At 43.4% G+C, this 15731-nt stretch overlaps 1 protein-coding gene across 3 annotated transcripts; it reads right to left on the reverse strand.

The window, feature by feature from the left end:
- Nucleotides 1–50: 50 nt before the first annotated feature.
- On the reverse strand, nt 51–5748 carry avpr1aa (arginine vasopressin receptor 1Aa). 3 transcript variants are annotated; one of them, XR_008416531.1, is made up of 3 exons: nt 4790–5748; nt 3381–3718; nt 51–2055 (listed from the first exon to the last, which is right to left on the reverse strand). XR_008416531.1 is itself a non-coding variant. In XM_053885288.1 (2 exons), the coding sequence occupies exons 1-2, from the start codon at nt 5745–5747 to the stop codon at nt 3435–3437; spliced, it is 1242 nt and encodes a 413-aa protein (XP_053741263.1). In that variant the 5' UTR covers nt 5748; the 3' UTR covers nt 2899–3434. The 3 variants fall into 3 exon arrangements, 1 of the variants encoding a protein (XP_053741263.1); XR_008416530.1 differs by having other exon boundaries at nt 52–2052; XM_053885288.1 differs by lacking the exon at nt 51–2055 and having other exon boundaries at nt 2899–3718.
- Between the last annotated feature and the right edge of the window lie 9983 nt (nt 5749–15731).

The raw sequence follows: 15731 nt of genomic DNA on the forward strand, positions 1-15731 counted from the left end.
AAATACACAGGAAGAATAGGATCCAAAGTGAGTGTATATTTTTCTTTTTTATTAAATCTGAACACTTTTTGAACATTACATTTTAAATAGGATTTTTATGAATATACATAAAATAAAAAATGAAACCCGTAATATTTTATATTGAATTACGTGTTAATATTAAATTATTGATGTCAAGTCAATAATATCATCTTTCAGTCAATTAAAAAAAAAAATGCAACAAAAACACAGGATAACCGCATTTATCTGTAAAAATATGAAGAATGAAAAGTGACAGGAAACATGTCAAGTGGATAAATATCAGGAGGAAAGGATTAATTGATGAAATAGAAACAAATAAAATGTGAAGATACAGCGGTTCAATTTCACACACACACGTTCTCTCACTGTTATCACCCTTTCCCCAGCCTCTCACCCTAAACCTAACCTTGTAAAACACACAGTAACGTCAGCCAGGACCTGAGCTAAACTGAAACCCAGTTATAATGACCCAGTTATTTTGAATTTTTTCATCCTCAAATTGAGGCTTAACCTCATGGGGTCCAGCAAAAAGGCCCCACAAAGACATTAAGATCCCTGAAATCGGACCTCACTAGGATAGACATGCTTAAACACACACACACACTTGTAGCTCTGCTGAGAGGACACACAAATATTGAAATACTTTTGAAAACAGGCTTCACTTTCACGAACACAGACAAGAGCCTGACTCTGTCCGGGTCTCGCTGCTGGATGCCGTCTGAGCGGCAGAACCTGAGCCCTCAGGAGAACCTCAGTCTAGACTCGCATCGGGTCCCACCCGATGACTGACACGTCTGTCTAATGAGACTCTGGTCGCGACACCTGAGACGCAGCTGGTGGAGTCACTTCAGACTCAAACGTCTTTCAAAGCTTTATTCATCTGCAGTCGGACCAGAAAACATTTCACGTTTCTTCACCGCCGCTCTGTTGGGTGACATCATCGTGGCGCCGTCCAAAACTCTCTTGTGAAACACTAACAAACTTCATATCACCTGATGTGTCGTAATAACATTCAGTGGAGTAGAGAGGTCACACACATCACAGGCTTGGTCTTAAAGAGGAAGTGTCCTGTTGTATCTGTGGCGATCTGCATTTACATGCCGTGCAGGAAAGCAGCTGGGGAAAGTGAAAGGGGACCCGCTTTTATTATCATTATTATTTATATAGTTTTTAGTGTGTTTTTTTTCAAGCTGCAGTTTACTTTGAGGCATGAACAAGTACAGTGAATATTATCTAGTTTGTCCCTTTCTGACACAAAAATATCTTTTAAAGTTATTATAAGAATGACGCTAAAGTTAACATTTTAGTTTATTCTAAAAGAACCCCAAAAAACCAGGTGACCCCTTAAATGACTTGCAGTGTGTGATTATATGATCAAACAATTTCAGAGCAGTTATGAAGTGCATGAATGATTTAATACAACTGTTTTCTTTGTGAGTTAAATAATAAATAATATAGCAAATGTGTAAGTGAATCCAACAGAGCGACTCATCTGACTATAGTTTGCGACTCCTCTGTGATGGTTGTTGCCGCAGCACTGAAAGGTTCCACTGGATCCCAGAGTTCTGCTGGTTGAATCCAAAACAGTCAGGGAGACGTCTGTGGTGGAGCAGCGAGCAGAAGAAGCAGCCGTGCTCGGAACATTCTCACATTTCCGTATGATTTAATGCGTACAAGCCGACACGTGCAGCTCAGGTTCACATATATTACTCTTATTTACAGACAGCGATATCAAGAAAATGGATCTTGACGTGCGGGAAGTGTTTGTGTGTCCAGGAAGCCAGTCGACGTCTTTGGAATGTCAGGAACCCAAATGTGTTCTCGGGCAGGACGTGGACATTCATCAGGTCTGTGATGGAACATCTGAGCGTGCTCCAGATGTTTGGGCCTTCAGTCGCCCGCCCGGCCGGTCTCAGCAGCAGAGCACACAGAAGCACCACGTGGCTGCCTCGGTTTCCCGGAGACTGCTGTTCCCTCGCCTCCTGCCGTGTGGACTTTATCTGCGACAGGAAGCCGGTAGGTTGGGTGGCTCTGCTGGGAGACAGAGTCAGCATTTGTTACTGTTCCAGCACCATGAGTCCGTCGACCCTCGCACATTGTGCAACTTCAGGGTTATCTCTGCGTATTATTGCCAAAATACATGGAGTCTGAATACACTCCCTGATCGTGCCTTTCCCAGTCGAATTAAAAATAGCTTCCAGACTTCAGCTCATAATTCAACACACAGGGCGTTTTTTTTTTTGGACTCACAAATCAAACCAGGGAATAGGGGCGTAAGAAAATATCAGAATGCTCGATATTGTACTGATGTTTTTGTAGAAATATCGCAATACTTGATGGTGTGATATTGTTTTTATATTTTAAGTTGGATATTTCAATATGTACTGCAGAGATACTTGATGTGCTGCTGCAGTTCATTCCTCTGTTGGACAGCAGAAGTTCATAACATAACAGTAAACTTGTTTAATGCTGATAATATTGACTGCCACATCTGATTTTCCGCCTTAAAAAGATGCGCCAGGGGTTGTTTTGTCTCCACCACACACAAATACTAAAAACCATCGTAATCCCGGTTATTTTCAGTAGTAAGGAATATTCCGACGCTCATGAACGCACCATCGGAACGTGTCCAAGATACGTAGCTCGGTGCAAAAATACTTTCTCTTCCCACCTGACAACACTCCTTAAGCTTTTGTTCCAAAATGTCATTTTTTTTTTCTCCATTTTTAATAAATGAAATAATTTTGTTTTTTTCACATGTTTTTCCTATATATATATATATATATATATATATATATATATATATATATATATATATATATACATACACACACACACACACACACACACACATATATTATATATATATATATATAATTTTTTTTTTCTTATGCATTTTTTAAACACAGAGTTTAGCAGGCAGGTTTGATCTAACTTTAAAAATAAGTTGTATGCAAGTGGCAAGTTCCAAGAAGTTAATAAATAAATGAAAATCCACATTTCCTGTCTTAAATATTGCTAAAAAGCAAAAGTAAACCACGCAGGTTTTGTCATTCAATATTCAATGTGAGTAGCCTGGACCACAACAACTTCTCATTTGTGAGTTTACAAACTGCTTTGCTTTTTACAGACGATACGGTAGAATGACTGCATTTCAAATGTAGCCATTAGCTTGAAGATGCTTGCTTGCTTAGGTCAAACATGAATGTCGGGGCGTGTTTATCAGAAGTGTCAACACCAGATGTGTTGTGTTTTAGTTGCACGGATGCCCAACTCTAGAGCGCCAACTACAGTCGAGGAGCTGCCTCTAATTCCGTGAGGTGAGATTATGTTTGGCATCAAGTCAGAGGTTAGTTTACCGTCATCTCCTGGACTTGATCCAGTCTCCCGACATTCACCGAGCGCTGCGGCCATCACTCTGCCTGGAGGGAGGACTTGGCGGAACTGTCCAGCTCCCTCCAGTTGCTGGTGCTGTTGGAGGGGCTGCGGTTGGTCATCCGGGTCAGCAGCGTGGTCCTGCGCACGCTGCTGTCCGAGTCCTCCTTCTTGAAGTCGGCGTTGCTCTTGTAGCAGACGGAGAAGCAGTGCAGGAAGTCCTGGAGGAGATGGCCGCTGAAGATCATGTAGATCCAGGGGTTGCAGCAGCTGTTGAGGCTGGCGAGCAGCGCCGACAGAGTCACCGCTGTGTTCTCCGAGTCTGCAGAGTGGAGAGAGGGATGAGAAGGTCTGCCAGCCATCTGCTCCCGAGGAGAAGACTGTCCGTCAAATCCGATCTACGTTAAGGTGGAGGAATCTAAGCGATATTCAGGGAGGATGTTTCACACGAGCAGACGGGGTTTCAGTTACTTGTGTTTTTTTGGGTCCCCGACACTGTTTTCCTGATTTTCCAGAGGTCAGCAGGAGGGAGAGGTTTGGAGACAGTTAGGGAGGGGGAGTTTGGACATGTGGAGAGGAGAGACAGTGTTGGATCAAGAGATGGAGAGGAGGAGGAGGACAAGCAATGAGCTTCATGATGGATGATGAAGGTAGGTGGAGGACTGGTGAAAGGTATGATGGGAAATTACCAAAGGAGAGGAGGACTCAGTGAAATGTTATATAACATATTACGTTTTCAACATGGACAACTTTGATAATAATAATTTTATTTAATGCCATGTCTTCTTTCTTATGTTTACTGATATTTTTTTTGTTTTTAATAATAAAAAACACTTTTTTCCCCAAAAACATCCCCATTAAAATGTTTTTGATGGTTATTTTTATTTATTTATTTAGTTTCGGTATTGTGTTTTTTAAATGACGTGTCTGTAAACTAATTTAAAAAATATAATTTGAATAAATCATGTCTAGGAATTTTATGATGGCTTAATCCGCAAAAAAAATTATGAAAGCTATTCAGAAGCAAATATGGATTTTAATCGGATTAAGTTGATCTAAAATAGCGAAATGGTCCCAAGTGGTGTGGTTTTGTTTACGAGTTTATGGAATTCGGTCGCATTTAAACTTGTTTCATTTAAGCAAATTAAAATGACCGGAAAGATCGACACCGAAAGAAACGCACATCGCTTACTCGCGCGGTAACATTTATCGCGCTGACGATATTTGATGGTTTTTCATCAGTCCTTACCTTTCAATCACGTGAAAGTGACGAAAGGCGTCATAACGAACTTTAACAGACCGTTTAAAGCCATGTTTCGGACCAGCCGAGCTGCTGGCTCCCGCGCGTAAAAGTCTCGGTTGGCTTTTACGCGCGGTCCTGGCGCGCGCTCACCTGCCCACTGGAACTTCTCGTCCCACACGGACCACATCTGCACGGTGAAGAAGGGCGCCCAGCAGATGACGTAAGCCAGGACGATGACGAAAGTCATCTTCACGGTCCTGAGTTTGGCTCTGGAGATGGTGGTGACGCTGTTGACCGAGTTCTTCCCGATCAGCCCGCCTTTGCTGGCGGCCCCCGCCGGCGCGCTCCTGCTCTTCTTGTACTTGATGTTTTTCCAAATCGTGTGGCAGATGAAGCCGTAGCACGTCATGAGGATCAGGACCGGCACCAGAAAGATGCCCACGGTGATCCAGGTGATGTAGGCTCTGGCGCCCCAGGGCTCGATGAAGTGCGCCCAGCAGTCGTACACGTCCGAGTCGGGCTCGATCTCGCTGAGGGAGAAGATGAAGAACTGCGGGACGCTGAGGACCAGACTGCTGAGCCACGTGGACACGATCATGATGTAGGAGCGCTGCGTGGGCTGCTGCAGCGTCTTGAGCGGGTGGCAGATGGCGATGTAGCGGTCCACGGTCATCATCACCATCATGTAGGTGGAGGCGAACATGCCCGTCACCTGCAGGTGCTTGACGATCCTGCACAGAAAGTCCGGACCGTAGAAGCGGAAGGTGACCTCCCAGCAGAGCTGCGGCAGCACCTGGAAGAAGGCCACCACCAGGTCCGCCAGGCTCAGGTGTTTGATGAAGAGGTGCATGCGCGACGTCTTCCTCTTGGTGTTGCGCACGGCCAGCAGCACGCTGACGTTCCCGATCACCGCCACCACCAGGGTGACGCTCAGCGCCAGGATCTCCATCTGAGCCACGTGCTCGTTGCGCGCGAACGGGTCCGACGCGTTGGGGTGCTCGCTGCCGTTGCTGGGGTCCAAGGTGGGAGCGGACAGGTTGTCTCCGTTCAGGAGCGGCGGAGAATGCGGAGTGCGCATGGCGGTGGCGCGGTCCGGAGCCGGTCGCATCCGAACTGCGTCTGGTGAGGCTGCTGCTGCGCTCCCGCTGCTTTTAAACCTCGCTCAAGTTTCACCCGCTGTAAGAAGTGACTCCAAAGCCATGTCCAGAACTCCGACTGACTGGATGGTTTTTGATGAAGCGGGTTGGTTAGTTAGTTAGGAAGGAAGGTTTGTTTGTTTGTGCCAATCGATTTAGCAAAGAAAAAAAGAACAAACGGGTATTCTACCTTCTCACAGATCGCATTTTTTACAGCGTGCAGTGAAGCCCCCTCCTCACTGAGACACACCCCCTAACCCTCTCACACCGGGAGCGACCGTCAGGTCACATGACTAACAAACGCGTTTACTTCAGAGAAGGTTACACAACAAACCAACCACATGTGGAAATATTATATTTTTTACAATGTATTGTTTGCATCACACTGACGTTTCAAACTCAAAAAATCCCTGAAAAAAATAGTCAACAAGCTTTTATGTGCGTGTGGAGAAGTTGCACAATCTTTGGACGGGACGTGACCTTGGCTCTGGCGCTGCTGAAGTGTGAACTTCACATCTGGTGTCAGGAGGCTCCTCGCGCCTCCATCATGCGTCCTTCCATCATACCTCATCATGTGACCCCGTCACCTCTCTGCCTTGTCGCTTGTGACCCAGAACAATATAAGAGCCTCATGACCGCTTCCAGTCAGGCAGTGATTCCTCCTCCTGTGAGCAGGTCAGCAGCCAGTGAGAGTGAGACCAGGACCCTCTTGGTGTCGCATGTGAGAGTGTGTGGATCTGTGTTTCAGCATCACCAGCTTTATAACAGCATCCTCGTCGTGCGAGGTTGTGATTCCGGTCGGTTAATGTCCGCAGAGGTTCCGTCTTGTCTGGGCCCGGTGGGTCGAGGACAGGAAGTCGGCCACGCTGGGCCTCATCTCCTGTTCTGCTGGCAGGAGAGTTGATGCTCTGTTCTCGCGGCTCTGTTTGTCTAGCTGGCAGCATGACACAGTGCCCGGAACTGCAGTTGAGTCACCGGAGAAGAGTGTTGTTTCCTTTTTGGTCACTTTCAGTTCGCCACATTGAAGTTGCAGGCGTGGATTGGCAAGGTCACCAGCTAACAGTGTCAATAGTACCTTGTGGGGCCAGCTGTCAGAGTCAGAGGCCCCAGGATGCTTCCTGTGGAATCCTGAGGTGCTCCCATGTGCCAGCTGTCCGGGGTCTGGGTGAATACCTGACCAAGCCGATTGGAATTTTTTTTTACAGTTTTGATCTCAAACTTTTCAGAAATATAATTTCCCGCATATTTAAGTTTTTATTTTATTTTATTTTATTTTCACATCTTCTCAAAACTGCTTTGTACAACTAGTGGTTTTAAAACTTAATAAATAAATATTCATTATTATTACCGTTATTAGTGTTAAAAACAGAACTTTTTTCCTACTACCAAACCACTTTTTTTCCCTTTAAAAAACTAAATAATTTTTTTCCGTCCGACATACCAAGCCCTCAAGGAACAAAACCCCTTCCCACTTGAGCAAAACGATCTAGTGCAATTGTGGCACGGCTAAACATAACACATTCCTTCATCTAGTCACCTGACACTTCAGACAAAACTTTATCGGTTTGCGTCACTGCCTATATGATGGAGAAGAATGTCAGCCGTGAACCAGCCGCCTGGATCCTGTCACCAACACCTCATGTGTCATGATGTCACAGCCACTGGCAACATTTCCTCCTGGAGGTAAGTTACCTGGAGGATTCATCAATAATTCATCATAATAATCATATTAATAAAATACTTATCATGAAAACTACCTGGCTCTCTACAGAAATAAAAACACTGTCTCCAACTCCAAAGAAATTTTTCTGCGCTGGGTGCGAAGCCTTCCGTTCATGAGGCCGTGTAATGTCGGGCAAACAAGCTGCTTAATGATGTGTTTACAGACGGCGTTACGAGGGCCAGCGTCAGCGGCCGCCGCTCCATTCTCCTGTGTGTTTATATGGCGACGTGCTCTCGGGCCTCAGGGAGCCAGATAAATCAGGACTTGAGTAAACACCACGTTTAGGTTTATTGGGCTGAGAATCGGCAGCCAGTTGCACAACATGGCGGCTCCGTGGAGCCCTGGAGCGTGACCTACAAACACGCGCTCGGGGGACAGCAGGGGAAAGGTACCGGACTCCATTGTTATTTTGGTTATTATTATCATTGTTATCTATAACAATCCAGCATTGCTGCTCTACACAAGTAAGGGTTCCTTGTGACACTTTCTAGCGTCTTCAAAACAGTGCTCCGGTCAGTAGGTGAGAGTGAGTGTGGTTTTATAAATGTGACGGACTGGAGAGCGCCGCCTTCTGGCGGAGAATCAAGTAAATAAATAGATGCAGATGAATGAGAACAACTCAACAGTGCTGTTGTTTTAAATGAGGTTAAACCTGGTCAACAGTGGGAGCGACTCTGACGCACGTATGGCAAATGCATGAAAAAAGTTTCAAATACATATGATTAATATGCATTATAATTTAATAAAATATATATGGGCAAAACTCGAAAAATTAAACAGAAAAAATTGCCATTAAAAGGAATAAAAATGATAAAACTTGAGATTTAGATTTTTGAAATACTCTATATGTCATAAAGCTCTGTAGAGGATTAAATCAGATGTTAATTTTATACAATTTATTTACGATTAAAATTGATTTGACCTTTTATCAAAGTTTTCAGAAATGGAAGCATTTATATGACAATGGATAAAATAAATGTATTTTCTTAGGAGATTTTGCAGTTTTTTTCATGAACGAAACAGCGAGAGAATAAGTAAATAAAACAAATATTGCATTAATGGCGATCTCAAGTTTTTTCTTTAAAAAAGAATGATCAAAATGTTAATAAACGTTACATAAGCAAAAACTGAGCAAAAGGGAGCGTCGATGAATCAACATGTTTGAAAGACAGAGCGCGGAGGAAGACCGTTCTGGGAAGCGAAAGATGTAGATGTAAAGATGTAAATCTGAGTAATGATGTTCACTTCGAACAAGACTTTGGTAATATTATTAGAGAGATAAGGAATCTTCTCGTCATATTGGAAACAAATCTTTACCGGGAGCATTTCCTCCAGAGCTGAAAATAGCTCCCCCGTATTGAGTGATATCGGCCGCGACGTCCCTGCAGAAGGAGAAGTGTGTTGGACCCACGATCATCTCCGCTTCGCTGAGGACCTCCATCTCCGACTCACGTCACACTGGCATTGTTGTGTTCTATCTATAGCGAAGAGGTAGCCGACTGAAGTGGCCGCTGCAGGAGACAGGGTTGAGACGTAGATGCTGGAGATGAGGAGAAAGATCAGTCCCATGTTTTGTACATGAATACTGGGTGAGAGGTTGAAGGGCTCCAAACATCTGACAGGTGTTTGAGGTGGACGGTTCCTACGTGACACGAGCTGTGATTGTGAGGTATCTCTGGGTGTAGCTCACCACTGCAGCTGCCAGCTAGTCAAGACTTTTATGGTCACTGTGAGGAAAGAGCTGAGCCAGAAGCCAGAAGCTGAGAGGGGTTTGGCGGGACTGAGTCTGTTGCAGGTTGAAGTCCGCTTTGCTCCTAATGTGAGAACAAGCAAGGCAGCATTTAACCTGGACCTCTGAGACGCCCTCTTCTTCGCCTCACATTGTCTGTGTCGCCCCCAGCTGGTCAGAGTGAGAACTGACGCCAAGGCTGCATCCACACAGAGCCGTTTGCTTCTTAAACATATTGTTCTCACACATGTATTTGCTTCAGCACAGTAGAGTTACGTAGTGCAAGCCAAGATCTGGAGTGAAGGTCCAGTGAGCCTCTGGTCTTTCACCTCAACACATCCCTGCCATGGTTTGGTCCATGCAGAGAGGAGCCACTTTCACTACAGCCACCTTTATTTTCAGCTACTGTTGCGTTATTCACCTGTGAAAACTGAGGTCCTCGATCTGGCTCCATGCCATGAGACTTGGCTTTCGTTGTATCATACAATCAATCCAAGTCAGTGGTTTTCAACCTTGTCTAAGCTTTCACCACCAAAGGAACTGTAGACAATCCCTTTTAATTTGTGAAAAATTGGATTTTTCCATGATTTTATTGCTGTTTCCAGACAAATCAGACAAAACGTTCTTGGCCTCAGGTTCATAACATCAAAGATTCTTTCTCTAATCATATTTTGGAGCACATTATTTGGTTATACTTTTGGTTTTAAACCAACTTTTACACCTAAAATTGTCCAGCAGTGTCAATAAAGTTTTGAAGCGAGACGTCACGTTAGCTCTGTTAGCTCTGAGGTGCAGTCAGCCTTTGGTGTTGCGAGTCCAACAAGGATTCCTCCCTCTCTCCCTCCCTCCCTCCATGGTTCTGTGGTGAAAGTGTGTGGTCAAGTTAGAGGCGCATCAGGTTTAAAAACAGCTGGAAGTTTTGCATCTGACCGGCTTCTTCGCTGTGAGTGTGTGGGAAGAGGAGCGCTGCGAGCAACACTGTGCGCTACAAATGATGGCCTAGTGGCGTCAGCATAGATCTATAGTGTATAGAAAGAATGAAAGAATGCTTGTCAACAGGTTGTGATTCTTCAGGATTTAACGCCACAATGTTGTCCACCTCTGTCTCTGGACAAAGTGGGTGAAACTGGACCATTTCCCATGGTGCACCTGACTTTCTCTCACACCGGTTGAAAAACACTGATCTATGATATCGGGGAAGTCATTTGAGCGCTGCGTTCACTGTGATCCAGCAGGGTCCGGTGCCGAGTCTGCGGGGATGCGTGGTGCGCCTCAGTCGTAAATTCAACCTGACAGGATAAGACATAGACATAATCCGAGCCATCTGGGTCTGGGATCGGAGCGACGTGGTCCATGTCATGAAAACATGATCAATGAGATGTGAGTTCTCGGACAAATGGCCGACTGAGCCGCGTCTGGTGTCGGCAGCAGGTAAGGTGACGTCATACGCTCTCATGCAAAGAAGGTCCGACCACAGTGGCTCGGTAAAGCTTGAGTCCATGTTTGTCTGACTTCATTTCATCTCCTGAATGAACCTAAAGAGCCAAACAAAACCAAAGGAATGGTTCGAGAAGGCAGCGTTCCCGGCGGCACATCGATGGAGCGACTCCCCTGAAGGACACAGATACGCAGACGTGTGCGGCGCTGACTCTTCAGGGACCGTCAGACGGAGCCGATCCATAAAGAAGCCATCGGCCCTCGGAGGACAGAACAGCAGGGTTTCCTGACAGCCGCCGACGCAAGCTCCGGCAGGAGAAGAAAGAGGGCGCTGCGGCTGCCGGTGGGTGAGTTGAAACGGCTTTTAAATAAGAGGACGGAAGACAACAACGCTGCCATGGGGGTCTGGATCCAACACGTTTGTGGCCAACCGTGCTCACGCCAGAGGCAAACCTCCAGGTGGAAACCTTCCTGACTGAATGTCAGTGAAACTTGGCTCCAAAATAACATTTTACCAACTCAAGGTTTTTGTACTCTGGGAGGAAACCAGAGCACCTGAAGAAAACTCAAGCACAAGCACGCGCATACAAACGGCATATATAAAGGGTCAGTCTTCAATGTGGATTTGAAACCAGGACCTTCCTGCCATGAGGCTGCAGCACCATCACGCAGAAGATTTGACTGTGTTTTATTTTATTTTATTTTATTTTATTTATGGAGAACAGGTGTTCACTTTGTTTTTATTATTTATTTTATTTATCTTTTTCTTATCTTTTTGTTCTTTCTTTTAAAAAGTCGCAAAAAAAAGTCACACTGTTGATGATGAAAAACTTTATGTTGTACACAATATATTTTTGTAATTAATTTTTTAAATTCAGAATTATATTATTTGGTTTATTTTTTTTTACATTACATTTTTTTTTCCAGATTTAAAACATAAATGTTTATTAAAAACTGCGATTTTATTTCCATTTTTAAACACTTTTTTTTTTTTTACACTAATTTACTTCCGTACAGGAACTTAATATTTTTTAATCCAGAATTATATTATTTGGTTTTTGTTTTTTTTTACATTAAAATACATTTTTCCAGGTTTAAAACATAAATGTTTATTAAAAACTGCGATTTTATTTCCATATTTAAACACTTTTTTTTTACACTAATTTACTTCCGTACAGGAACAAAATATTTTTTGATTTAGAATTATATTATTTGGTTTATTTTTCTACATTAAAAAACATCTTTCCAGATTTAAAAGATAAACGTTTATTAGAAACTGTGATTTTATTTCCATTTTTAAACCCTTTTTTGACACTAAGTTAGTTCCGTACAGGTCACTCCTTCAGCCTGCGAGGCTTCAGCACTAATCCCAGCCATGAGAAAGCAGATTTGGGTGAGCTCAGGTGGTGAGTGTGGTGAAGAACAGGAGGCCGCTTCATTCCCATGTTGTTTCCATCTCAGAGGAGTAATGTAGTAGGCTGCACGCCAGCCCCGCCGCCGCCCGCCGTGGCGACCCCTGCTCACCTCTGCAGCGCTTGATCCCTCAACCCGAGCCGTGTTTGATGAAAAGAGCCGCTCCGCTCTTCATCACTCGTCTTCAGGGTTCCATAAAGTCCAAATGGTTGCAGCCACATTGATCGGTTCTCTGTGCTCAAGTGCAATAATAGCAGCATAACAACGCACACGCTGATGTCCCATGTAGCTCTTAAACACATGAGAAAACACTTGTTGTTGCACAAAAAAAGGTTGAATTCCAGTGAGTTGACAAAAGCTTGCAGCTATTAGCCATAACTTGGAAATTAAGTAAAAACAACCGACAACAACAGCACTGTTGGGGAAAAAAAACCTTTAGTTGAAAGGAAACATTTTCAAATAAGAAAATAAGTTAATATGGCTGTAGAGAAAATAGACTGAACAAGCCACCTTCCCTCCCTGACTTCGCTCCAACATCAGGATGTGATAAGGAAAAAAGAATCTGTGTAAACATGGACAAAGATGACGGAGGTCTGGGGGTTTATAGGGTTGAAAGGAAGAAGGGAGATGATGGAGAGTCAAGGTGAGGAACAGGATGACGGCTGACAAAACAATTCCAGACCAGGCAAGAGAGAAGACGCTGCAACGGTTAACCTGAACAGGTGACGGGTGTCGGGCATCGAATAAAAAAAGATGGTTGAGACAGTTGGCGGTATGGAGAAATAGAACAACAACAACACAAATAAGTTTGAGAAAAGCAGAAATTAAGGGAAAAAAGTTTTGAAAGAGAAGAAAATCCAAAATATGTGTGGATAAATATTGTTTATTCATTTGTTGCAGGAACATTTGGATCATTTATCAACTGTTAAGATGAGAAATTTAATAACAGTAAAAAAAATAATCAAAGAAACAAATAACAAAGTTATTTCTAATAAGTTAGAAATAATAGAATCCCACACATGTTTTGGAAGAAAATCCAAAATATGTGTGGGAAAATGTGGTTTATTCATTAGTTGCAGGAACATTTGGATCATTGATCAACTGTTAAGATGAGAAATGTAATAACAGTAGAAAACATCATCAAAGAAACAAATAACTTAATTATACTTATTTCTAATAAGTTAACTTTCCCACACATATTTTGGAAGAAAATCAAAAATATGTGTGGGAAAATATGGTTTATTCATTTGGTGTGAGAACATTTGGATCATTTATCAAGAATGAAAAATTAAATAAAAAACATTGAAGTAAACAGCACTAAACACTGAAGAAGAAACTAGAATGAAAAGAACAATATGAAAAGCAATAACTGATGAAACTAGTGAAAAGCTTGTGTGTTGGGACTCAAGGGATAAAGAAATTGATGGTAAAAAAAAAAACAATTGCTAATGAAGGATGTTTTTTTCCAACAATATTTTGATTTGATTAAAAAATATATAAAGAAAATGTATTTTTTTTAAATAATATAAAAATAATAAATTAATAATAATCATAATGTATCAATGATAAAAACAAAACATTTAAAAATATTAAAAATGGATTGTAAAATAGAATAAAAAGGATAAAAAACAGACACAGGACTGACATTAAAAGAAAAATAAATCATTGATGGGGAAACACGCACGGAGAGGAAAGAAAGAAAAACCCAGTGAGAGGCAGCTTGATGTCTTAAATGTCTCACAGACTATTTCGGCCGTCTTGGCCTCCCGTGTGTCCGAGCCAGTGGAGAAGCTCGTCCCATCCCAACTCAGGCAACTCGCTGTTTCACAATCATCTTCGCTGGCGGTTGAGACAGCGAGTAAATATTCATCTCCTCCACCTTCACTGCTTTTATTGCTGATGAGGAGCAGAGGGCTGATGGATGAACACTCCAGTTTTCCTGACACCCTTCATCCATCAGTGGCCTGGAAGAGCCGAGCCCAGCCTGCCGATGCTTTTGATAAAGTCCAGAAAATGCTGAGCAATAACTGGATGTTTGGCCAAGATAAATCTGGAGTCGGTTTTCTGTCGACCCGAGCGAGGACCATCGTTTTTATCACACCTTGAAGTTGCTCCCCGATGAGCAGCGAAACCTTCCTGACTGAAAATAATCCACCTCAGACGGGCCGGTTCTGTTTGGGTCAATAAGACTGGTTCCACTGTTGCTTTCGCAGCAGATAAACGTTATCGACCTGTGACCTTTAACACGGCTCATATCTGGGTCTCAAATATTCGGGAGAAGATAAACAACTTCATCAGCACGTCGGGGTGGTGTTTACACAAGCGAGAGCCAGGAACCAGAGAGGTGTGGTGTGGAGGGAGAGTGGGACCAGGCAGCGACTCTCAGTCCGCTTCCAGCGCTGTACTATGACTGTGACTGGCGCTGTACTTTCATACCGTGGCGACATATACTGTTGGAAACATTGCAGTGTTTTACAATACCGTGCTGTACAGTCGCAAACCTCACACTGCTGTTGCATACCGAAGCATTCCCAGCCTTCAGATGATGTTTTTTTCTAGCAGTTTACCAATTCATGGTTTGCATTTATAAACTTCACTAGTCTGTCCAACAGTGAAGCTTGAACCTTAAACTCTGTTGTGATACATATTTGCGCTGGATGAGATCTGTGTTTGAAGCAGTGCTGTATGTGAACTGATAGCTCTCCCGGGCCACATAAAATGACTTGGCGGGCTGGATTCGGCCCACGAGCCTTGAGTTGGACACTTGGTTTCTACACTTGTGGTTCTCAAATGTTGGTAGTAGCAGGGGCTCCAGGTGTTACATGACATTTCAAAAACAGCGTTGATATGTTTGAAAATAGAGTGGCATTTCATATATTTAATATTGTGCGTTATATACTGTCAGTTTCTGTACTGTATATACTGTGTATACTAAACTAGTGTTGGATGTCACTGGAAAGAAACAAGGAAGTAAAGAGGGGAGTTTTGACATTTGATGATAGTAACAACCACAGATGGGCAGATGAGGCATCATGAAACAGTAGGGTTGATGAAACAGTGTCCTAAGTTTCAAAGGCCACTGCGGTTCTAAAGAAAGTTATGTTGTGTGTTCTGTTGGGTTTGTGGAGTAAAGAAATGAAGAAGATTATTGGCCACTCTGGTGTTGGTCTTCCTTCAAGTTACATATAGAACAGATACAACACGTGTGATTCACTTGCCATTTATCGCGAGTTAACTCAGCTTTAGAGCGATTAATTGAGATGAAAAATGTTTTTTTTTTTTTTCGACAGGCCTCACCCTTGCGTGTGAACCCAGCCTTACTGGACCACAGAAGACACCTGGGCTGGTCCCTCCAGGCTGTGGAGCTCTCTCCACAAGACCGAGGTGATGACGGAGTCACACAAGTCAATCTGTGTTGTTGTTTATGCTGTCGTGATAACACTCAGGTGACGGTGCTGGCTCCCCCCGCTGGATGTTTTTTAGAGGCCCCAGATACATTTCAACAAGTTGCTGTGGCAAAGTTTTTCACTATTGGGAAGAGAGCGGTCGTAAATTCCAGCTGAGGCCTGGTATCAGTTCAGCTCCGATGTGAATCCCACAGCTTAAAATAAAACGTCAGGAATTCCAGAGATGAGAAAAGGCAATCGTTCTGAG

This window comes from Synchiropus splendidus, chromosome 14 (genome assembly GCF_027744825.2).
Source record: "Synchiropus splendidus isolate RoL2022-P1 chromosome 14, RoL_Sspl_1.0, whole genome shotgun sequence".
Lineage (NCBI taxonomy): Eukaryota > Metazoa > Chordata > Actinopteri > Syngnathiformes > Callionymidae > Synchiropus > Synchiropus splendidus.